Here is a 22612-nt window from a genome sequence, read left to right as displayed (position 1 = left end):
GATTAGAAACACATGATCTAAGACTTACTCCTTCCCATAATTTCACTGCTGTCTGAAAAGCAAGAAAGTCTGGCCCTAAAATGGAGGCACTGTATTTGAGCTCTGAGGTGCTGTTTCACCCTGCAGTTGCCTCTTGCAAGTAGTCTGATCAAGGTCTCTCTCTGTTGTGTCTTCTTGCCCTTTGTTTAATTTCCCTGGATATCACTGTTCTTCACACTCTGAAGTCTGAGCAGGACTAGAGAGAGGATGAACTGTGACACGTCGCTGTTCTTTAAGTGAAATTGCATTTTGGTGATTGGAAAAGTCTGAGAATAGTTTAGGTGCTGAATAATCCCATAGTTTCTTGGCTAAGTGAAGCTCTGCTCAAAAGATTGCCCTTCCAGAAACCAAAAGTGCAGTTCTGTGGCGTTTGAGAAGTTAATTTTTAAAACAGGCTTTGCTGGAGTGTGATACAGGCTGACTGCATAGAAGTGATTTGTGGTGAAGCCAGGATCTTTGCCATGGGAACAGTAATTATGGCTTCAGGCAGTGGGCCAAGAATGTTGTGAGGAAATTCCAGTCCCCTCCTATGGCTTTAGTTAGAGGCTGCAACAAGCTGGCTCTTGTGGCCTCCCTGTCAGGCGTGAGCACACATGGGAACCACATGTCGGTGGCAGGGGACACGGATGGCAGTGGCTGTTGGGCGGCATTGGGTCACCTGAGTGTGCCAAACAGCTCCATCTCGCCTGGGAGTGCTGCATGCTGCTTTATGCCACCTGGGTCTTCAGGTCATATATCTGTTAATAAAATGGTTTTTGGAAATACTGGATTTAAACCTCAGGCCTACTTTGACCTCAATCTGTGATGATTTAGAAAAAAACAAGGAAAATATTTAATACACGTGAACTTACTCAACTGCACCTTTTAAAACCTGTAAGTTGTAGGGATGGAGTCTGGTCTCTGACATCTGCTTCAGGTATTGTCAGACTTGAAAACGAAGGTGTCTTGGTGCCGCACTTGTTTTCTTCTCACACCAGCAAGAAGAGGAAGCATTACTTAATTTCACGTTCCCCATGGCTCTGGTACAACTCTTTCAAGCTTCCTATGAGAGCACACCGAACGCTGTGCTCAGCTGGGCCGGTGTTTGAGCCATCCCATTCATGGTGCTGCCTCTGCACAGCCGCAGTTCAGGTGCAACTGTGCTGCTTAGAGAGTTCCTGCTGAACATGTATGTTCCACTGACCCCCTGACGGATGGGGCAGAAATATCCTTCCGTGGGTTCTGTGTTCCTGGAGTGACTCATCCAGGGTTATTTCTCCCTGATAGGATTTCTGTTGAGCTTTGCCAAGGCCCCTCTGCTCCATGGCAATGACTTGAAAACTCAAGGTTGACGAGTAGTTAAGTTTCAGCTTGGGAGCGGTGGATCATAAAGCCTGGGTGTGTGCTGCCCTACAGAGCCAGCATGACTGCATTGCTGCAGCACTTGGAGTTTAGGAATTTTGGGCTATTTAAACTGGCCACACCTTTTATTTGCTCAAAGGGCAGGTTTGTTTCTCGAGGTGTCTCCATAGCAGCAAAGCTGAGAAAGAAAAGTTAGGAGGGGCTGATGGATGAGTGGGTTGAGGATCCGGCTTTGCTGTGAGGCTGGTGTGTGCTCGAGCTCTAACACAGCTCGTTGCCAAAGCACACAGGGTGAGCAGGTGCAGCACTAGAGGGTCTCGTGGCTTTTAGGAACTCCAGGGCCTGTCTGTAGCCTCTAGAAACGGTGCTGGCACTTCCAGCAGTACAGTGGGAGGAAACTGCCATGCTCTGACCATCTCACCCAGCTTCAAAGGGGCCAGGAGGGTGTGTGTGTCCAGTGTGCCATTGGGGGATCCCAGTGGGGAGCTTGCCATTGGCTGCTTTGTAGGGATATCAGCCTCAGTCTTGTCCAGGCAAGAGGGAGGTTGTAACAGTTTTAAAAGCCTCAAGTGGCAGGTGACTGATGTTGGCTGAGCAGAGCATGGGTTGAAAATAAGCATCCCCTGTGCCTGCCAGATAGGCTGATGCCTCTGCCACAGATCCACTGTGTCCATGGAATATGCTGACTGCTGGGTTGGACTTAATTTGATTAATGGTATATGTGTTCTTGTGTTTGAATTGGTACATCAGCCATGAGCAATTTGGTGAATTTAATTGATCCAAACTCCTTTGGTTCTGATCAGATGATAAATTGTGTGTCCAGTGTGTGAGTGACACAGAGATGGGAGCAGTGTCACATTGTGCTGGGCTGTGGAATCTTCGAGTTGCTTTTTGTTGGCCTTAACTTCCCAGCTTCCTGGAGACTGTTGGGGATGCAGGTGTGCGTGTTCTTCAGAAGTGTTTCACAAAAAAAGTTGACTCATGGTTTGTTTGTGACCCAAATTGGAATGTTTTTCACACTACTTTAACTGACTAAAGAGTGCTGGAGGCAGGAGAGGGGAGTAGAGGGGAAACATAAGTGAACTGTGCTGGACGTGAGTCTTTGGTGGAAGGCAAGGAAAGCTGGCATCCTTCCTAGTAGTTTAAATTTAGTTCCATTCTTGAATCTCGAATCTCTCAGCAAAAAATGTTGGAATGTAACATGAGTGTGATGATGTCATCAGACTGGATTTCTCTTAATAGTTTCTTCACAGAGATTTGAGCTGTGAACTGAAGGATCAGAGCATTCCTGCATCCCTCTGGGACTGACCTCGGACAGCCCCTGATGAGAGCCGCTTGTTCCTTCTGTGCTCAGAGGCATTTTCTTGCCTCTTTGATCAGAGCAGAGGGTTTTTGTGAGCTCAGTGGTCTGTGTCATTTTTTGGAAAATATTACAGTGGTCTTTTATTGGCTCTACAATATTTTTCAAAACGTAGGAAAGTGAAGAACAACAGTGCCCACGTGCTCTGACTTCTTGCAGCACAGGTTTCCTTTGATTTCTTTTCAGAGGGGGGTTTCCAAGTGCTGCTGTTCCTTGCTTTGCTTTCTGTAAGTGCCTGTTAGCTGATGGCCTGCTTGCCTCCAAAATCCACCTTTTCCCTCTAAAGGTACTGCTATCCCTAGTCTGTCAGAGCAGTGTAAGGTGCTCCGCATCCAGAGGCAATCCTGCTGCTATGTAGGGTTTCCTCAGTGAGCCATGGAGGCAAAAAGCTTTTTGTAGATCTTGAGCTTGACCAGCCTGTGGCTTCTGGCCTTTTTGGTCATTGTCCCCTTCCTTCCCATGTGCTCCGTCTTTTTGCCATTGCTTTAATTTTGCTTTCTGCCTGAAAGCTGATTAATATAATGTGTTTGACTTGAAATGAATATTTTTATGGTGATTCAGTTTGTCTTTGTTTCTAGCCTTTTGCACAGGCAGGATGCAGATGACTTACTGTAATCCATTTAAAATAAGTGCTGTATCTTAAGTAGATAAAGGATTATATAGGGCAGCTGGGAATTTCTGTAGCATTTCTAGGTGTGCTGCTAGAAGCTGAGACAATCTCTGGCCTCATTCCAAAGTATTGTAAGCCAGGTAAAATCCTACTGGCAGTGAGGCAGTGTGTAGTGTATGTAAATGAGCTGTTGCTTTTTAAGCTGTGAAAGCCTGGACAGACTAAAAACTCTTAGAATTTACTTGTTAAAACTTTAAAACAAGGCAAGGCTTAGAGTTTGGGGCATGGTCAAAAATACAGCTGGGGGAGATATGAAATGTTAAGCTGTACCTGCCTCTCCCTGAGTCTGAAAAGGGAACGAGGCAGTTGTTGGCAGCAGGGCTGCTTGGAGCATGGTGTGTGATTAAATTAGTGCAGCTTGGGCAAGGGGCCTTCTGTAGTCAGGAGCATCAGGCCAGAGGAGGCTGCTGGCATGGAAACCCATCCCAGCGGGGTTTCCCTGGTGCCAGTGTGCTGCTGACTGGGGATTTGGATGGTGGAAACAGCCCTACCCTGCTCTAGGTAGGATCTGGCTGTGTGACTCCAGAAGTGGTGGTTGTTTTCAGTCAACAGGAAGAGGAGATTTGTTAGTTCAAACGAGGAATTTGATGTGCTGTGAGTGCACTGTGGCTTCTGTTAATCTCGTCATAAAAATACCAGCTGTGAAAGAATGGCTGAGCAGAAATGTCAGTGTAATTAATGCCTCTGTGAGCAGGGATGGGAACTGGGAGTTGGAGAATCATGTCTTGAAGAGCAGCTGGGCCTCCCCAAAAGACTCAGAGAATGTAACAAGGAGAGAAGCAGTGCTGTGGGTGGATGTGGGTGATCACCAAACACCCCCACAGCCCTTGGCTGGGTTTGTTCTGTTTTAAACCCAGATTAAATTATATAAAACTTCAGAATCAGTAACTTTTCTACTGTCTTTACCAGAATAATTCAAAATACCCAATGGGGGCGTTGTTGGTGAGAAACTCTTCTAAACCTGTTCAACCAACCAGTCTTGCTTTGGTTCCTCTGCCTCTGCTGAATTGGGTACTTGGTATGAAACATTTGAATTTATACCATGGTTTTAAAGAAACTCATTAGTGTTTCTAACATGTACAGAAAGAAAAGATAGAAAAGAGTCTGGAAAGAGACTGGTGATCCCTGCAGTGTAAGGGCAGAGAGCTGATGGAGGCTGCTGAGTGCTCATTACTGTGGGCACGGTCATAGAGAACTGGGTTTCAGTTTGCCTTGAGTTTGGTCGTTCCAAAAAAGCAACTATTTCCTGTGGTTATCTGATATCAGCTCCAACCCGCCGATGAAAAGTCATGGTTCATGCAGCCTCCTTGTGCTGGGGACTGGCCTGTGCAGCATGGGGATGGCAGCACGGGGTGACCACTGAGGCTCCTTAGGGCTCTGCTCCCCTCACACTTCAGCAGCCAATCCTGCACAGGGAGATGTGGGGAATAACTTCGGTGTGACTACTGTCCATAAACTTCCTTGTGCAGAGAAAAGACCTTGGAATAACTGCTGTTTTCCAACCATGGCAGTATTCCCTCCTCGTTTGCATGTACTTCCAGCTGGGAAGCTTACAAATTGACTGCTGCTGCTTTTGATGTTGAACAATCATCCCCCCTCTGCCTCCCGGCTCTGGTCTGATCGCAGTGGGCAGCACAGGCTGTCTCCAAGATAAGAGGGGAGTGGATTGGAAATTGCTCTCTTTAAAGAGACATGGATTCATGGAGCCTGGCTGCAGTGACATCCTTGTCATCCCTGCCTGTGAGGAAATTCTCAAATATGCAAGAAAATGTTTATTTTAAACAAGCCATTAGGAAAGCTAAATTCTTTCCATAATGGTATAAATGCTTGTTTTTCCAGTTTATAGTTTCCTAGTGTTGCCTCCATGAGAGCCAAATACGTGGCTTGTTCTCCCAGCATTTCCATGATGGGTTTCAGGAGCTGCCCACTATGTTTGCACAGACACATCAATTTGTACTGGAAGTTAATACTTAAGAAGATGTTTTAAAACACTGAAGTCCCATTAAGGCCTGATGCGAAGGCTTTCATGAAGCCAGAAACACCAGACTGTGTGGATAGGGCTGTGCTTTGATGGGTGGTTCTTGTCAGTAGCTGTCAGGTGTATCCCAGGCTGTGGCACAGAAAGCCATACCTGGAGTGGCAGCAGCAGTGCAGGCACAAGAGTGTTCTGACAGCAAACCAGAGGATTTTTTTTTGTACCCTTGGAATTATGCCTTAATTTGAGTCATCAAAGGATGGGATCACAGTCTAATAGCCTCCCAGCCCAGCTTGCCTCTTGGTGTACTCAGGAATCGAAGTGCTAATTAGAACAGCTGTTAAAAGGCCCATTCTTAATGACTGCGCCATGTGAGGAGGAGGAAGCCGAGGCCAGAGCCTTGGTGGGAGCTGGTCAGTGCTTGCAGGTGACCAGCAGCAGCTCATGAACCGCGGTTTGGAACCTGGCCTAATTCTCATCTTCGGGACATCAAAGTCCTTGAAGCCTCTTTGAAGAACTGGCAGTGAGTAGTCAAACGAGAAATTCGAGATTTGAGGGGGAAAGAAAAAAAGCCAAACGGTGTGTCTGTAGCTGGGTGTTCTGGGGCTCTCAGTGACCTACTTTCCCAGCCTGTCTGCTGGGGGAGTGCACAGAGCTTTTGTTGTTACATGGCTCCCGTTTCTGCAGGTGCCACCAGATACAGGGCGTGTGGAAGATAAGGGTTTCTGGTGCCATGGTGTGGAGCGGGGTACGTTTCCATCGAGGTGGGTGGGAGCTGCTGAGGCAGGGATGAGCTCTGTGCTTTTTTCTATTGATGAAAGCTTTTTTAGTGCAGCACTTTTGTGGAAGAGTAGTGTAAATGATGAGAAAGTGCTCTTGTGTGTTAGATCTGTAGTATTGTCTGCTCACAGTTTACAATGGGACTTGAAGTCTTCCATGTAATTTACTTGAAATTAAGCTGTGCTGATTGTAAGGTGCATTGTGTATGCAAGTATAGATTGTGCTAAGAAGTCATTCATAGGCACGTTTACTTTTGTCTTAGTAGTGGTTTTTGTACATACTACTTGAGCTAGACTAGTCCTGGTCAGTTGAGGTGATTTAGGTGACTTTACAGGGAATGCTGTATCAGAAAATACCTTCTACCAGATCAGGGTGCTCCAAGCCCTGTCCAGCCTGGGTGTGAACACTTCCAGGAACGGGACACAAAATGCACAGCTTTGGTTCATAACTGCCAAGTCATTCCCAAACAGTTTTGGCAGCTTCAGAGTGAAAATCCTGTGGGATGGGAGTAGTCAGAAACCTGTTTTGCCAGGTATGACAGGAGAAGGTGTCTGTTGGTGCACAGCACTGCATGTAGTGGCTTCACACAACTCAGCAACACTCCAGCCCTGAGATCTCTAATGCTGAGCTGAAAAGAGATACTGAACAGTGCTGCTCCATTACCAAACTGGATCTGACTGATATTTAATTCATGGAGGTGAGCTTCACTGCCCACTGTCAGTATGTTTTCACTTACACTTGTGTTCAGCTCCTCTCCAGCTTTCTCTCAATTGTTCTGCTTTAGGAGTGCCTGGACAGAATTGAGTAAAATGCTGTCTGTTTACCTGTCTTCTGTTCTCTTCCAGCGGGCAGCTGAGGAGCTTTTCTCTCCTTGTGTTACTACTAACGGACCCTTTATCATGAGCAGCAACTCTCCTTCTGCAGGTAATATTGCATGGAAACAAGCACAGCAATTTATAAGTGCTGTGAGGAGGTCTGGATTTTCCTTCTTAGTCATAATTTAAAGGTCTCTTCATTTTTAGTACTTACTAGGCCTTCTGTGGGATGGTGCTGAATAATAATAATAAACTTCAACAACACTAGGCCAGGTGGAAAGGAATAAAGCATCAATCTGGGGTTAGTGGCTCAGACCCCCCACTAAAAATGTGGATGGGTAGGTGTGTGCTTTACACAAACTAGGAAATGGCCACTGGAGAATTGATTCCATTGCACTGGCATTTGGCTATGTCCCTCCCATCATGTAATTTGGGGGAAAAAAAGAATAAAACCATGTGTCTTCAGACTCAAGTTAACTTAGACTATGGAATTTCTCTGTAATAGTGCAGTGACTGGCTGGGAGCAGAGTCTGTGTGTCAGCAGTGGGAAATGTGTGATTCTTCTTCCAGACCCTTCTCATCAGCAGTAACTCTTGCCTCTTACAGCTAATGGAAACGACAGCAAGAAGTTCAAAGGTGATAACAGAAGTGCCGGGATCCCATCCCGAGTAATCCACGTCCGCAAGCTCCCCAGTGACGTCACAGAGGCAGAGGTCATTTCTTTGGGCTTACCCTTTGGCAAGGTCACCAATCTTCTGATGTTGAAAGGAAAAAACCAGGTATTGTCTCCATAATTGAAAGCATGGATTGTGTCAAAGACTCGATGAGTTTGTCATCAGGAAACCAGCTCCAAGTTGTTTAAACAACTGCTGTGTGTTACGAGTCAATAACTTCTGCATACTCTTATTTTACTTTTCTGTGATTATCCCATGGGCTGTAGAAAATACCATTTTCAGGCTGCAGAAGGAGCTCAGTCCATAATTACAGGTTGTCACTTATAATTAGCGTTAGGCCTGGTTTGGAAATTGCAGGCCAGGGATTATTTGGACAGCAGTGCCATGAGTTGGCCTTTTTCACTCAGGCTTGCTTGACAGCCGAGTTACCACCGTGTAACGTGGCATATTGAGGACACCTTTCCAGATGTAGTAAATGAGCTGGGTAAGGCTGAAGTACTCTTGAGTAATGCAGGAGGTGTGCACTAATTTGGTAACTAAAATTGTCTTGCAAATTAAGGAGTAAAAAAAAGCAAGCCAACTTTAATCATTGCTTAAAATAATGTCTTTAATCTTAATTATGGAAAGGTGCCTCTGATAAATTGCGTGGTGTGATTATATGCAAGTGCTTACTGCAGTGACTTGCTACAATCCCTTATGTTTCTCTTTTGAGAGAGAGAAGCCCCTAAGGGTGTGGAGCAGTGAGGGGGCTTCTTACCCTGGAGAGAAGTGAAGAGTCTGGATTGTTGCTCTACTTTTGTGTTCTTCCAGACACTTATGTCTAAGTACACATAGCGTGGAGATCTTAGGGTGAGACTGAAGCATTGCATTAAGTCAGTCTGGAGAGGGAAGATTCTCATTTGTTTTACCTACAGTTGATTTTTAAACAGTTCTATGTACAAAAACATGTGTAAATGCAGTTGTTGAAAAGCTGTTACGGCTGCACCAGAGATTCGGGGTGACCTGGTGCTGTCCTGGTGTGATGTGTCCGTGTTGGGTTTCACTTCCCAGGCTTTCATAGAGATGAACACAGAGGAGACAGCCAACACCATGGTGAACTACTACACCACAGTCACTCCGGTGCTCCGGAGTCAGCCCATCTACATCCAGTTCTCCAACCACAAGGAGCTGAAGACAGACAACTCTCCAAACCAAGCAGTCAGTTTGTTCTCTGCATTGTAATCCCAGGGAGGGCGGACACACAGCCAGATCTCTGCTGCTGGCTTGAGATCCAGGGGCTTGAGTAACATCTGGTGCTTTAGGGTGTTTGTTTCTAATGTTTGAAAGATTTCTGTGAAGTGCAGCCCTGATGGGGCAGAACTCGCCTGTGGTAGAGCACGGCCTGGTGCTGGTAGGTGCAGCTTTGGGGTGGCAGTGCCTGAACCCAGCAGGTCTCAAGGGTCTCTGCACCACAGGCTCTGCAGATGGGAAAAAGTTCCTAGTTTCAGCTCAGCCCCTCCTGGCAGCCTTTTAGGACAGAAACACTGGAAAGAAGTTCAAGTGTTGTGCCTCTTTGTCAGATGTGGCTGCCAGTACCATCCCCTTTGTCTCCTCTCACTTCTTGAGCTGACTCCAATCAGGATCAGAGCATCCGGTGCTGTGCAGATGGAATGCTGCTGTTGGAGCTGGAGCACGAGTGTTCTGTATGTGAGGGGGCTCAGCAGAACCCTCAGGCACTTGTCACTCGTGGATCCATGTGGCAAATATGCATCAATCTTTCAGTCTTGTCAGCTTGTGTAGGATTCTGGAAATAGTGTTTCACTCCAGAAGACCCCCATTTTTCCCTTTTTCTAAACAATGGGATAATTTTGCTGCATCGGTTTATGCTGAGCAAGATTTTGCCATAGCATAGGTACTGCATGGTTGATTTAGTTTGTATTTTTGCTCTGTCCTTACTGGCTGGGGTGGTCTTTATTGGCCCTATCTCAAAAGTGCCCCAGCCCTGGGAGCAGCATGTGGCTGTTCCACTCACTGCTGAGTCCAGCAGGCTGTTTGCAGAGCGGGAGCTCAAGGAGAGCTGACAGTGTGTTTTTTGGAAGCAGAAGTGTGGGTCTAACAGCTTTTTTGGTCCTGCAGCGTGCCCAAGCAGCTCTGCAAGCCGTGACCCAGGTGCAGGCCGGGACCCTGGCGCTGGCCGCCACGGCTGCGGCCGTCGATGCAGGGATGGCGATGGCTGGCCAGAGCCCTGTCCTGAGGATCATTGTGGAGAATCTCTTCTACCCTGTCACTCTAGATGTTCTGCACCAGGTAAAACATGTCACCACAACTGCTTGAAGATTGTCCTGGAGAAAGGGGCAGCAGCAACTGGTGTATTGCTGTAGTTGCAAATTTTGTGGTTTGCGTTTGTACAATGCAATTTCTGAACAGACTTCTCTGGAGACCAAACACCTACAGGAGATGCTGCTAGTTTTGGTCTCCCACTTTTGCCTGATTTTAATTTCCAGAGATTGGAGTCCTGGTCCACTTTATTGGATTGATTACAGTTCTTCAGGTTATCTTTAGGTTTTAGCAACAGTACCTGCTCCTCATCCTTTTGCCAGGGCCTGGGAAACAAATTGTGTCCAGGAGCTATTTAGGCAGTGGCCAGTTTGGAAAGTTCCCTCTGTCTGCTGTGATTGCTTAACGTTATCTTAATGTTTAAAATGCAAGCTTGACTGCATTTAAGAATTCCTGAAATTCCTGGAAGAGGTTGAGTTCGTGAAGGTGTTTGTGAATATTCCTGTTTAATAAACCAGAATAAACAAACTCTGCTTAGGGTGCAGTTCAGTCACTCTGATGTGTTCTAGGCTGATGCCATGATGCCAGCCAAGCAATGCCTACAGTGTGGTTTAAAACCTTCAGTGCTGCAGTTGAAAAGCTGACGGGCTGAAGGGATGACTTTTGTTTCTGCTTGTAATAAGAGATCGATATGAAATTATCTTACTGGAAATGTGATAACAGGATATGCAAATATCTTTACAGATCTTCTCCAAATTCGGTACAGTCTTGAAAATCATCACATTCACGAAGAACCACCAGTTTCAGGCCCTGTTGCAATATGCTGACCCCATGAGTGCTCAGCATGCCAAACTGGTGAGTGCTGCATACCTGGATTACTCTCCATTGGGTTTGCCTTGTTTAATCCAAGCTCAGGGTGGGCTTGACACCACTGTTACCCCAAGAATAGGGCATGAGTGGGAGGGAATTGCTCCCATATGCGACTTGGAGGCTGCCAGAGGGGCTGAATGAAGCACAGCTGTCTCCACATGAGATACCTGTTCTCAGGTGGAGCCATGGGGTGGCTAACACCTTCACTCTGCAGAGAGCAATTGCTGTGAGCTTGGTGTGAATGCATTTGGGTGAGGACTGGTTTGTTTCCTTGCAGTCTCTGGATGGACAGAACATTTACAACGCCTGCTGCACGCTGCGCATCGACTTCTCCAAGCTCACGAGTCTCAATGTAAAGTACAATAACGACAAGAGCAGAGACTACACCCGCCCAGACCTGCCCTCTGGGGACAGCCAGCCCACTCTGGACCAGACCATGGCAGCTGCTTTCGGTGAGAGTTCAGGAGGTGGGAACAGGACAAATCCAGCTGGGGTGGGTGGGTGGTGGTGCATCCTCCACCCCCTGCTACTTTTCAGACTGCAGTGTGCTCTGAGAAATGCTTGTTAGGCCTCGTCCTCAAAAATACTGCCTGGCCTCAGCTCTTTCAGAGGGAAATTTTTCCACAGGTGCCTTAGCTTGCACTGGCTGTTTCATACCCTATGTGCATACCCTTTGTGCATATGCTATAGCAAATCTGGAAGTTAGGTTAAGTTATAGTTACCATTTAGGCTAAATGCTGTTAAGTGTTACTGCTCTGTTAAGATTGTTAAGGTTAAGCTATAAATTTAGGTGTAAGTTAAGTGTTAAGTTTAGGTGTTGTTAAGCTTTAGGCCACGTTCCTTTTCATCTTTGTTTACACTTTCTTTACACACACACACCCCTAGGTAGTTTTCAGTTCATTTCTGTTTTGGTTGCCTGGATTTTGTTTAGTTTCTTGTTGCTTGCTTTCCCTTGTTGTGCTTTAGTTGCCTTTTGTAAAGGGAGTGAATCTTGCCAATGAATCAGTTGTGCTTTGTAGTTTAATATTAAATCAACTTTTGTTTGTACCCTCGTTGGTGATTTTTTGGGCAATCTCAAGCACACTTGTTCAGGACAGTGTGTCAGGAGAAGGGAAGGAGGATGTCATCCTGGTGTATTTGGTCAAAATTTTGGAATAGAGTATAAGGAGGAACATTTGGGGATGATCACTGAGGATCAGATTAGTGCCAAATCCCGTGGCAGTGCCAGCAGTCGCTGCCTCTGGTGCCACCTGGTGTTTGCCCAGGAATTGTTTTGGTAATCTCTGGAAGTTCATTGTTATGTGAGAGGCATTTTTGAATTGCTGGCTGGATTTTAGGGTTTAGCTTTCAACTAAATGCTTCTGTTGAAGGCCAGATCAAGACATTCTGGCTAAGTTTAGGGAGGTTTAGGTTAGATATTAGGAAAAGGTTCTTCACCCAGAGGGTGGCTGAGCACTGAACAGGCTCCCCAGGGCAGTGGTCACAACACCAAGCCTGACAGAGTTGTAGAAGCATTTGGACAGCGCTCCAAGGCACGTGGTGGGATTGTTTGGTCTGTCACGTGTAGGGCCAGGAGCTGGACTAGATGATCCTTGTGGGTCTCTTTCAACTCCGAATGTTCTGTAGTTCTGGGAAGTTTAGAGTTTTCATGCTGTTAAGGCATCTCTGTATAATGTGTATGTCTTTCTCAGGTGCCCCAGGAATAATCTCTCCTCCATATGCAGGAGCTGGCTTTCCTCCTACTTTTGCCATTCCTCAGGCTACAGGTACTGTATTTCGTAAGTTGTCATTTTATGTAGGTTTTCTGTTGCTGAAGCATCTTCATGTTTTAAAGCAAAATAGTGATGTTTTTGTTGAGGTTAGCCATGTAAATTCTAAATGCTGGCACTTGGACATGGAAGGGCCTGGTGATTCAGTACATCACCTCAGCTAGGAATGCCGTGTGCAGCTGCAGCACCTCTGGGCAATGTCCTGGTGATGGGAGGAAAACACGTGAAGCAGGATGGGAGAAACAGTAAAGGCAGGCTTTGAAATAATTGGGGAGATGGTGAGGAGATAGAAGTTCTTGTGCTTTGAATTTCCTCATGTGATTACAAAGGTTGGGAACTTTATTTGACAGCTGTAAATGTAGTCAGAAGCAAGGAATCTGTCCATTTTTTTCTTCAATATTTTGAGAAAGCTGGTATTTAATCATGACACTGATTACATGTGCTAGGACAGTTGCACTTCGAAGTTCACAGCTCATGCTGTAGGTAACAGATCATTGCTGCTTCCAGAAGTAGCCAAGAGTCTGAAAACTGGAGGTGCTGAACACGCTCACTGGAGTGCCAGCCTAAACAAGCCTTGCTGGGGTCCTCAGCGTTCCAAGCCATGTTGACTTTCTGGGAACACGATGGAATTTCCTTGCTTATGACAAACAAGCACAGAGTGGGCTGTTGAGGGGTTGTTGTTTTGGTAACATCCAGCCCTGCTGAGGAAATAGGCAGGGCTGCTTTGGGAGGAGTAATCCATGGAATTGACCACTAGCAGTTGTTCCTTGAGCTCTAAAGCTCCTCTTGGCCTTGGAGGGCCGGTACAGGAGGTGCCAGCTGGTACTGGGAGCTGCCTAGGAATGCCTGTAAATCCAGCTGCAGTGGTTCCCACTCAGGAGAGCTGGGTGATGGTGGCACAGGGTACCTGGTGGTTGCATGCGTGGTGAGAGCACATTGTGCATGCCCTGGTTGGACGGACCCTCCCCATGCCCCATGTGTGTCACCTGCCCTGCACAGCAGAGCTGAGGCTTTGTGCTCGTCCGCTGCTTGTGAAACACGCACGAGATTGCTGAGGCACCTGCTCAGCACCAGGCACTGCAAGAGCAAATCCTGTTAGAAACCAGAACATTTCCTGCAGCACCAGAAGCAGAGGCTCCTGTTGCCCTTAGGATGACATGGGCATTGTTGGGAATGATGACTTGCATGGTTCAGAGGGCGTGCTGTTCTCCCTTCTGGTGCAGCAAATACACTAGAGTACATGCTGTTAATTCTTTACTGGTTAATATTCTTTAATTTCCAGGCCTGACAGTTCCAAGTGTTCCTGGAGCACTAGCTCCTTTGGCTATTCCAGCAGCAGCTGCGGCGGCTGCAGCAGGGCGGATTGCCATTCCCGGCCTGTCTGGGACAGGGCACTCCGTGCTGCTGGTTAGCAATCTGATCCCAGAGGTTAGTGCAGTCCTAACTTTACTCTTTTTTTTTCTCCTTCCTGTTATCTCTGCTTTCACTTTCTGAACACAGATTGGGCTGAAATTCATTGAAAGTGAAATCCCACTGTATCCAAAGGAAGCGGCACCGCTAGAGCAGCCGCTGCCATGCTCTGACAGCCCCAGGTGCAGGGCAGAGCAGTACTCTAGTTGCTGAAGGGAAATGGGAAAGTCCATCTCAGATTGAAATTGCTCTTCCTTGGTTCTAAGCCAAGGATGCTGCCTGCCTGCTCTTGTCCCCCAGAGACTACAATGCCTGTCCCTTCCTCCCTCTTCTGTGTGGAGTCTCCCCACCATTCCCATGGAATAGTGTCATTTGGGTCACAGAATAGCCATGTCCATTCCTTTTCCTTGGCATGCTGTAGTTTTTAATACATTAATTCAGAACTACAGAGAGGCTTCATGCTGACCTTTGCTCTTTCTGTGTAGTGTCTGGATCCCTGCTAGCTTGACCTTGTACCTGTGCAGTATTTCCTCTGCCATGTGCTTGCACATTTCCCCCTTCCAGGATTCCTGGAAGTTTTTCCTTAGCTAAACCCTTTAACAGCTCACAGTTTACATTTTCAATTCTACTTAACTGAGTGAGTTGAAATATTGGGGTTTCTCTAAAAATAAAGCAAGTAATATTTGAACAAAAACCTTGTTTAATGAAAGACAGCACCATAAGGGAATTGGATACGGGGGGCTTGGATTTTCCTTCAGTCAGCCCCTGGATCTGGTTGGATTGAAAGTGTAGAACCTCTGGTGTTCAGCAGAGTGATGGGGCTCTGCTGAGGAGCTGTAACTGGTGGGACTGTGCACACACGTTAACAGCACTTTGCAAAGCTGTAAACCTTACCAGTGATGGCAGAGTCACCACAAAACCTCTTTGGGTCAAAGGGGAAGCCTGGATGTGATGAATGATCAAAACATTTAACTCTTAATGAGGTGAACCAATTGGATCATGTTTCAGACTGCTCTTACCTGTCATTGCTGTTCTCTCCAGGGCATGAAATAATAGCAGGGGCTGTGGAACAGCTTTGGGATTTGCTGCTCATGCTGCCTGGAAACTGCTCTGCCATTCCAGGGACTCTCATCTGTGGCTTGTTCCACCATAAGTCCTGATAATTGCTGGCATCATTATTCCTGTTCAGTGTGACACTGCTCTGGGGATGCTCTTGGGTGCCTGGATGGCAGTGGCAGGACAAGGGGCTGTGCTGCACCTCTCAGATTTCTCACAGCTCTGTTTAGGCAGGAGCAAGCAGTTATTTCATGCCCTGTGGGTTTTTTGAGGAGCTCTTCACTCTCCATCCAGCTTGTCTTTGGGCTAGAGAGACTTTGGGACTTGGACTGAAGCTGTGAACTAACAGACATGAAACTTTTTCCACTGCCTGTATAATCAGTGTTGTAGAAACTTACCTGTGCCACAACCAGTTAGTAAAGAGACAGTATTGCCTGGAGTGACTCCTCTGCCATGGGGTTTTCCTGAGTGGGAATCATGGGAGCTGAAATGGCTCCATTTTTTCTTCCACAAGAGTGGGAGCAGTTCACACATCTCAGCTTGTGGTGACCCAGTACTTTCGGTTTCTGTACGGTGAGGTCAGGCCACGGAGCGGGAAGGGAACAGTCCTCTGCAAACAAGGTACCAGCTCCTTTATCTGAGTGCTTCCAGCAGACCTTGGAGTGGGATTTGTGGCAGTATAGCTGCTCATCTGCATGATCTGTTTGTTTAAAGCAGTGGCTGGTACCCAAGGTGGACGTTCCTTGTTTCTTTCCAGCCAAGTATTGTGGTATGGATTGCTTCCTGCAGTCCCTGACCCCAAAGCAGCAAATGAAGCTGTTTGTGACTTGGTCCATGAAGTCATTAACTGTAAACAGGGGAAATACTTTTAGTCAAATTTTAGGGAATGCCATTGCAATTGAATTGGATATTGCAGCCTGTGAAAGTCACTCTGGGGGGATACTGTCTCTTACTCCTTTGTATATCTGAAGTAAAAATGCCTTTTCTTTATCATTGTGTTCCACTAGGTAAAACCTATTAACTGTTTCTGTAAGCAAGTTATTGTATGTAGAATTCTATAAATCTGACTGATGGAACACTACATATTCCTTATGTATTTACTGACCTGTGTTTTTTGCTACTTTTTTCTTTTCTCCCCATCCCTGAATTTTTTTTCTTCCCCCGATCCGGAATTTCTTTGCCAACTGACTGCACGGTACTTCTGCTTCCTGTTGTTGCTTGAAACAAAAAAATAAAAACATTCCCCTTCCAAAAAAAAAAAAAAAATATAAAACAAACCCTGCTCTTCGGAAACCAACCTGCCCTTCAATATTAACCATCTTGAAAACTTCATCATCCATCAACCAATTTCGCCATTTCCTGCGGGGACTCTGCCCTTCCTCGTTGTGGACGATTTGTGCAACCTCGCTCTCCCCTTCGATTCCTTACCTCTTCCCTGTCCCTCCGCTGCCTTGCTCTGCTGTTCTCTAAAGAGAGTTACACCCCAATGCCTCTTTATTCTTTTCGGTATGTTATTATTCACACTTTTTATTACCTTGTTTTTCATTTATTTGAGATTACTTTTTGATACTTCAGAAATGTACAGTTTGCAGTTTGCTTTTTTTTATTTTTTGAATGCATAATTTCGGTTTTACATTGTTTACTTAGTTTGCTGTTTAATTTAGTTTGCCTTTGGTTTTGGTTCAGTTCTGCATGGGTTATTGCTTTGCATGTCTTTGATAAGAGTTTTAAATGGTGAGAGCATGCGAAATTGTCCAGTCTTCTGGCAGTAAGATTTTGGCTTTTTGCTGAAACCCAATGTCTTTTCTTTAATGTATTGTTCCATTATTATTCTGCTATATAAGAATTCCCTTAATTAGAGCAGAATACGTAGCCATGGTTGGAATGAGATCAGTTCTGGTTGGGAATGGATGTTTTTGCTGTTGGATTGATTAGCTGATGTTAAGTTGAATGAGACTTTTTGTTTCCCTACCTAAGACTGTTCTTGTTTCCTCCCTCTTTGAAGGAGTCTATGGTGATGTGCAGAGGGTGAAGATTTTATTTAATAAGAAAGATAATGCCCTGGTTCAGATGGCTGATGGGAATCAGGCCCAGCTTGGTAAGCTTGGCAGGGTCAGACTCTGAGCAGTTAGGGACAAAAGGGGTACTTAAAGCTTTGATATTGGCACTTTCTTCTCTTCCAACAGAAGACCCAAATGTATCCATGCCTCGGGGGGTGTGTCTGTGGGGCTGCTCTGGGACAGGGGTGGCTCGTGGGTGCGAGGGGGAAGTAGGCAATGCAGTGAGGCAGAGGGGACCCTGCAGGGTGCGGTGTCTGCGAGGGCAGAGAAATTCTGGCCTTGGATTCATGTCTGAACAAAACTGAAGTACCCTGCAGTCAGGTGTGTCCTCCCCCTTGCAGCCATGAGCCACTTGAATGGGCAGAAGCTCCACGGGAAGCCAATCCGTATCACGCTGTCCAAGCACCAGACAGTGCAGCTGCCCCGTGAGAACCAGGAGGACCACGGCCTGACCAAGGACTATGGGACTTCTCCTCTACATCGTTTCAAGAAACCAGGCTCCAAAAATTTCCAAAACATCTTTCCCCCTTCTGCCACTCTTCATCTGTCCAATATTCCGTAAGTATCTGCAGGGAGAGTTCCTGTTTGGCTGAGTATTGAGGTGTTTGCAGCCTCGGTTGTGAGGGTGGGCACAGGCAGCTCTGTGCTGCTGCCAGGAGAGCTCACCCAGCTCCCTGTTCCATTGCCTTGCCACACCAAGAGGCTGCTGGTAGGGAATTTAGAGAAGTCTCTGATGAGAATTAGTTTTTTGAGATAAATTTGTTCTGTCAATGTCCATTTGACTGGGAAAACTGTTTGTTTCAGACCTTCAGTAACTGAAGAAGACCTTAAAATGTTATTTTCAAGCAATGGTGGGATGGTCAAAGGATTCAAATTCTTCCAGTAAGTGTTTTGTGTTATGTCCTCTCCTTACTCTGGGGTTTTCATATGGGAAGGGTGGAAGTACTTGGTTCCAGTAAAAGGCTCAAAGGTGAGCAGAATCCTTACTAACAGTGTTTGACTCTGGAATAAAGAATTCCTGAGTACCCTTGGGTTGAGCACTGAGTGAGCAGTAGGGACTGTGTGTGCTTGCCACAGAGACATCCCTCTAAAGAGTGAGTGTGGTGCGGGTACCCAGGGGGTTAATTCTCTGCTGGATGGGAGAACTTGGATCAAGCTGGGGAAACTCCTGCAATGGAACTGAACGTGCCTGAAACTTGTGTCTTGTCAGGAAGGACCGTAAAATGGCTCTGATCCAGATGGGCTCTGTGGAAGAAGCCATTCAGTCCCTCATTGACCTCCACAATCATGACCTGGGGGAGAACCATCACCTGCGCGTGTCCTTCTCCAAGTCCACCATTTAGAGCTTGGGAAGGCCTGAGTAAAAATGGACTTGACTTAAAACCTCTGGGGTTCAGCCTTGACCTTAAAAGGCTGAACACCAGGGTTTCAACTTCCATCATTCCAGAAAAAAAAAAAAAAAGCCACTTTAAAAATGCAGCTGAAGTGACCTTAAAAGACCAGAGATTTTATTTTTTTAAAGAGAAATCAGTTTACCGGTTTTTAAAAAAAAAAAAGAAAATTAATTTTAATTCCTCTTGCTGACCTTGCGGTGATGGGTAACAATCTTGACTGTTCCAATAAAAATCACAAGTTCAAGTTTACACTATGGAACCTGCTCTGGGAAATTCCCCTCCCCTCCTGCTCCTCTTCCCCCAAAAAGCAGATCCCAACAAGTTTATCAGGTTTCACATTGATGCCTTTTTTTAATTTCCTTACCCATCCATGCCTTGAAAGACCTAAAACCACTGTGTGAATTCACTGTAGCGCCTTGGAGTCAGGATTGTGGTGACCAGGAGCTCCCAACCCGCCCAGCACAACACTCGGTTGCATTGATCCCACCTTACCTGTGCACCTGCTGTCCTGTGCCTTAAACCTTCTACTTCTTTGGGGAAAACATCTGAGCTGCAGGGAGGGGATGGGCAGAGCTGAGGGGGGGGAGTGGTTCTGGCTGACGATCAGCTGGGGGAACTGGCAAAGTGGATAAAGGAAATTTTGGGCTGTGACTCGGGGCAGTCATTCCCCGCTGCCCTGCACGTGTCTCCATCTCCACGTCTGCCCTGTGCCACTTCCCAGTCTGCTCGTGGGTCATTGCCACCTGCAAACTCAGGTGGGAGTTACCTGAGAGCCTTTGTGGCTGAACAAAAGTGTGGGTGGGGGAGCATTCCCAAGGCCAAATCACATTCCAGTGTCAGGAGCGAGCCCGCAGGCTCTGCCCTCACAGAGCATCGGTGAGGGACAAAAGAGCCGCTGTGGGACACTTGTGAAGATGAATCAGAGTTTGTCGAAATTGTCTGTGTATATACCTAAATGCTTGGCTAGGATTTGGAGAATCCTTGGATACCCCACAATTAGAAAGGTGCCTGCAAGAGGTACCTTTGTGCCCCTAATTGGAGATTAACGAGGCTGCTGTAGCTCCGCCATCGTTCTTAGAGCATGTCTTCAGCATTTGAGCTTTTGTTTGAATCCTTGTATTATACTTTGATGCCGTTGCTGTCCTCTGTGCCTAGCAATATTTCCAGTTGACCAAATATTCTAATCTCTTTATATGCAAAAGAAATAGTTTAAGTACCTTTTATAGAATGATAAGATGGTATAAACGTAATCTAAATTTACTCCTTTGTGGTATTACCCGTGTATACTGTACTTTATTTTCTTTGTTTTGTAATTGAAGCTGTAGGGCAGGAGTAGTTTCCAGGCTGAGGTCGTGGCTGAGGATGAGCAGAGACAAGGGTGTGAGAGAATGAGCACGAACAGCTCGGGAATGGAAGGAATAGGACCCAGGCTAAAGATTTTTTTATCTTTTGAACCTATAAGCCCAGATGTTGTTCTAGGAAGGGAATTTATTAAAAGTAGAATGCAGCAGATCGGTTTTTCCCAATGATACAACCTTTGTTTTTGTTGTTTTGTTTTTTTCTGGCTTACAACTCTTTCCCGGGCCATTCTGCCTTCTATTCCGTGTGATCCGATGTTGCCTTACATTTCCCTCTAACCTGCAACCTGTTCGGATGCAAAATAACAAGAATCTTGTACTTTTTTTCAGGGTTTTTCTGCAAATTGTGGACCAAAGTTTGTTTTTTAATTGTCTTAGTGTTGCAAGTTCTGATTTCCTTGCTTGGTATGGGAGCTCTTGACTTGCCTAGCACTGAGTGTTTGGAGAAGTCTTAACTTTCCGTAGTTCCTCCCTGGACTCTCAAGGATATGAATTATGCTGGAGAAGCGTGTGAGGTCCGAGTGAGGGTCCGGCTGGGGCTGTGGCGTGCTGGGTACCCCTGAGGGGAGGGCAAGACCCCCGGTGACAGCATCACCCCAGCTGCTTTTGGGTACCTCTAAATCTGGGTGAGCTGTGCTGGAGCCAGGGCTCTGCCCCTGCAAAGCTCCCCCGGGCCCTGCCAGCGTTTTGCAGGAGGGCACAGCTGGGGGTCTCGATGGCTCTGGGCTCGTCCCCTCCCCAGTGAAACACCCGCTCCTCCCACAGGGGACCCAGCCCGCCCAGCACAGCAGCACTGGGGTAACTGGTCAGTGCTCCCCATCACCCTCCCCAGCTCTGGGGAGGCTCCCGGGGCCGGGCCCCGGCCAGGACACTGTGGGTGTCCTGTGCAAATCACAGATGGATTGGGGTAACCAGGCCCCCGGCACGGCGGGCGCTCCCTTCGGATCCTGTGTTTGCATGTAAAGAATGTGAGTAACTAAGGGTGTACATATTTATAATTTTTTTATACCTGTTGTAAGACATGAGGGGCAGCAAAACCCAGTTTTTTATGGTGACCAGATGTATTGTATATTTTGATAACAGCAATTCCAGGTTCAGTATTGTGGAAGGTGGGTGGGGAGGGGAAGCGTACACACCATCAGAATTCCATTGCCTCTTTCAAAGAATGTTTGTAATGCAAAAAGAAATGAAATTAAAACTATTTTATAACAACCTTTGTACCTTTCTGTAGCTCCATTATTTCCTGTTGAGATTGTAGAAGCAGTTGGTGCCCAGTCTGTACTTGTGCTTTCAATAAATTCTTCTGTATCCTTCACTCCTGATCTTCCTCCTCTTTATTGTGCCTGTTTTGCTTCTGATTTTTCCTTCTCATGTAATTCCAGCTGCCTCATTTTATATAACTTTGACTTTTCGCACCCTCTGGGCTGGCAGTGCGTGTCCCTGTCTCCGTGGAGCCATGGGATGGGGTCCGGCCCCTCGGTGCCAGGCTGGAGCCCCAAGGCCTGAGGCTGTCGGGCCCTCGCTGATGCTCTGCCTGTGTCACACTCCAGCACTTTGTTACTTCATGTTCCTAAACTTTCCATATGTTCTGGCTAATATCCATGAAAAATAACCCACTTTGAATCAAACCCTCCTCTCTGTAGTCCTGTGCTGTAGCTGTGGGGCTGGATGTGGCATTCTGCATCCCGTGGGAGGAGGTGCAATTCCCATCTCTCCATGAGCTCCCTGAGGAGTACAGTGCTTCCTTAGGGATCTGGTTCTTACCTGTATGCTCAGCTCTGCTCAAACTCCTGTCCAAAAGTCACCGGGGCCTGAGGGGCGGCACAATCCCCACCTGGAGCTGCTGTTGTGGCTCTGCTGGCCCCATCCCTGTGGGCTGTGCTGGCATTAGGCTCCAGCGTATTCCGCAGGCGTTTGCACAGCCCTGTGCCTCCAGGGTTACCGAGGGGGTCCTGCCGGAGCCGGGGGCTGCTGAAAGGAACCACTGTTGTTCCGTGAAAGGCTAATGCGATTTGTAACAGCTGCCTCTCCGCCTGTGCCTGTGAGAGCTCGGCCGAGGGGGATGCGTTGCTGCCCCGCAGGAGTGAGCAGGATCATCGCTCCGGGGCTGGTTCCCTGAGTTCTCTGGGGCCCAGCCCAGGCTTTGCATCCATCGCGGGCATCCCCCTGCCCTTCCCTGGCCCCGCGGACGCTGATCGGCTGCTGGCACGGGCGAAAGATCGACCGGGGTGGCAGCGATGGACGGGGTACCCATGGGAACAGTGGCGGCTCCGGGGGGGGCCGCGTCCTGCCCCGGCTCCCCTCCCACCCCTTCCCACAGCAGAACCCCCCCAGCCTGGCCCCGGGACGGGCCGTGCCCCAGATACAGCAGAGCCCGTGTCGGGGGCTGCCCCTGCGTCCTCCCGCACCCCGGGCCGGCTCTGCCCGGGCGTCGTGTCCGGCAGAGGAGGGGACTTCCCTGAAGCTGCCTTTAACGGGAAAGCGCTGACGCGGGGAAAGCGGGGGCTGTGGCAGCGGGAGCGCGCCGTGTCCGCACCAAAGGGCTCTTCCAGCTCCTGCCCGGAGCCGGGGGACGATGCTCCCTGCGGAGAGAACACCCTAAACCCCGGCCTTCCGCACGCCCTCAGCACCGCTGAGTGCCAAAAGGGAATAGCTGCCAGCGGGAACCCCAAAGCAGGAACCCCAAATCGGGGACCCACTCTTGGCTGGGGGCAAAGCGAGCACCGGGGCGGGGCCGGGAGCGGGGCTGAGCCTTTTGTGTGTCACAAAGCCGGGCCCTGCCCCT

The 22612-nt window shown here is 47.5% G+C and overlaps 1 protein-coding gene across 2 annotated transcripts in view; it reads left to right on the top strand.

Moving 5' to 3' along the window:
* PTBP1 (polypyrimidine tract binding protein 1) overlaps positions 1–21142 on the top strand; it is a 28094-nt gene extending 6952 nt beyond the window's left edge. For both annotated transcript variants that reach the window (XM_042036022.1, XM_042036114.1), the window contains 13 exons: positions 7011–7089; positions 7587–7759; positions 8705–8851; positions 9770–9940; positions 10655–10765; positions 11058–11232; positions 12472–12546; positions 13832–13977; positions 16488–16521; positions 17021–17113; positions 17417–17633; positions 17880–17957; positions 18286–21142. In XM_042036022.1, the coding sequence (XP_041891956.1) occupies positions 7011–7089; positions 7587–7759; positions 8705–8851; positions 9770–9940; positions 10655–10765; positions 11058–11232; positions 12472–12546; positions 13832–13977; positions 16488–16521; positions 17021–17113; positions 17417–17633; positions 17880–17957; positions 18286–18418 (1632 nt within the window). In that variant the 3' untranslated portion in view covers positions 18419–21142. The remainder of the gene's footprint in view (positions 1–7010; positions 7090–7586; positions 7760–8704; positions 8852–9769; positions 9941–10654; positions 10766–11057; positions 11233–12471; positions 12547–13831; positions 13978–16487; positions 16522–17020; positions 17114–17416; positions 17634–17879; positions 17958–18285) is intronic.
* Positions 21143–22612: the final 1470 nt, after the last annotated feature.

The sequence above is a fragment of the Corvus kubaryi genome, unplaced genomic scaffold (genome assembly GCF_017639235.1).
Source record: "Corvus kubaryi isolate FWS band 111438036 unplaced genomic scaffold, C.kubaryi_AGA036_p1.0 121, whole genome shotgun sequence".
NCBI lineage: Eukaryota > Metazoa > Chordata > Aves > Passeriformes > Corvidae > Corvus > Corvus kubaryi.
Note: the sequence above shows the minus strand (reverse complement) of the source record. Positions and strands in the feature narration are given on the sequence as shown.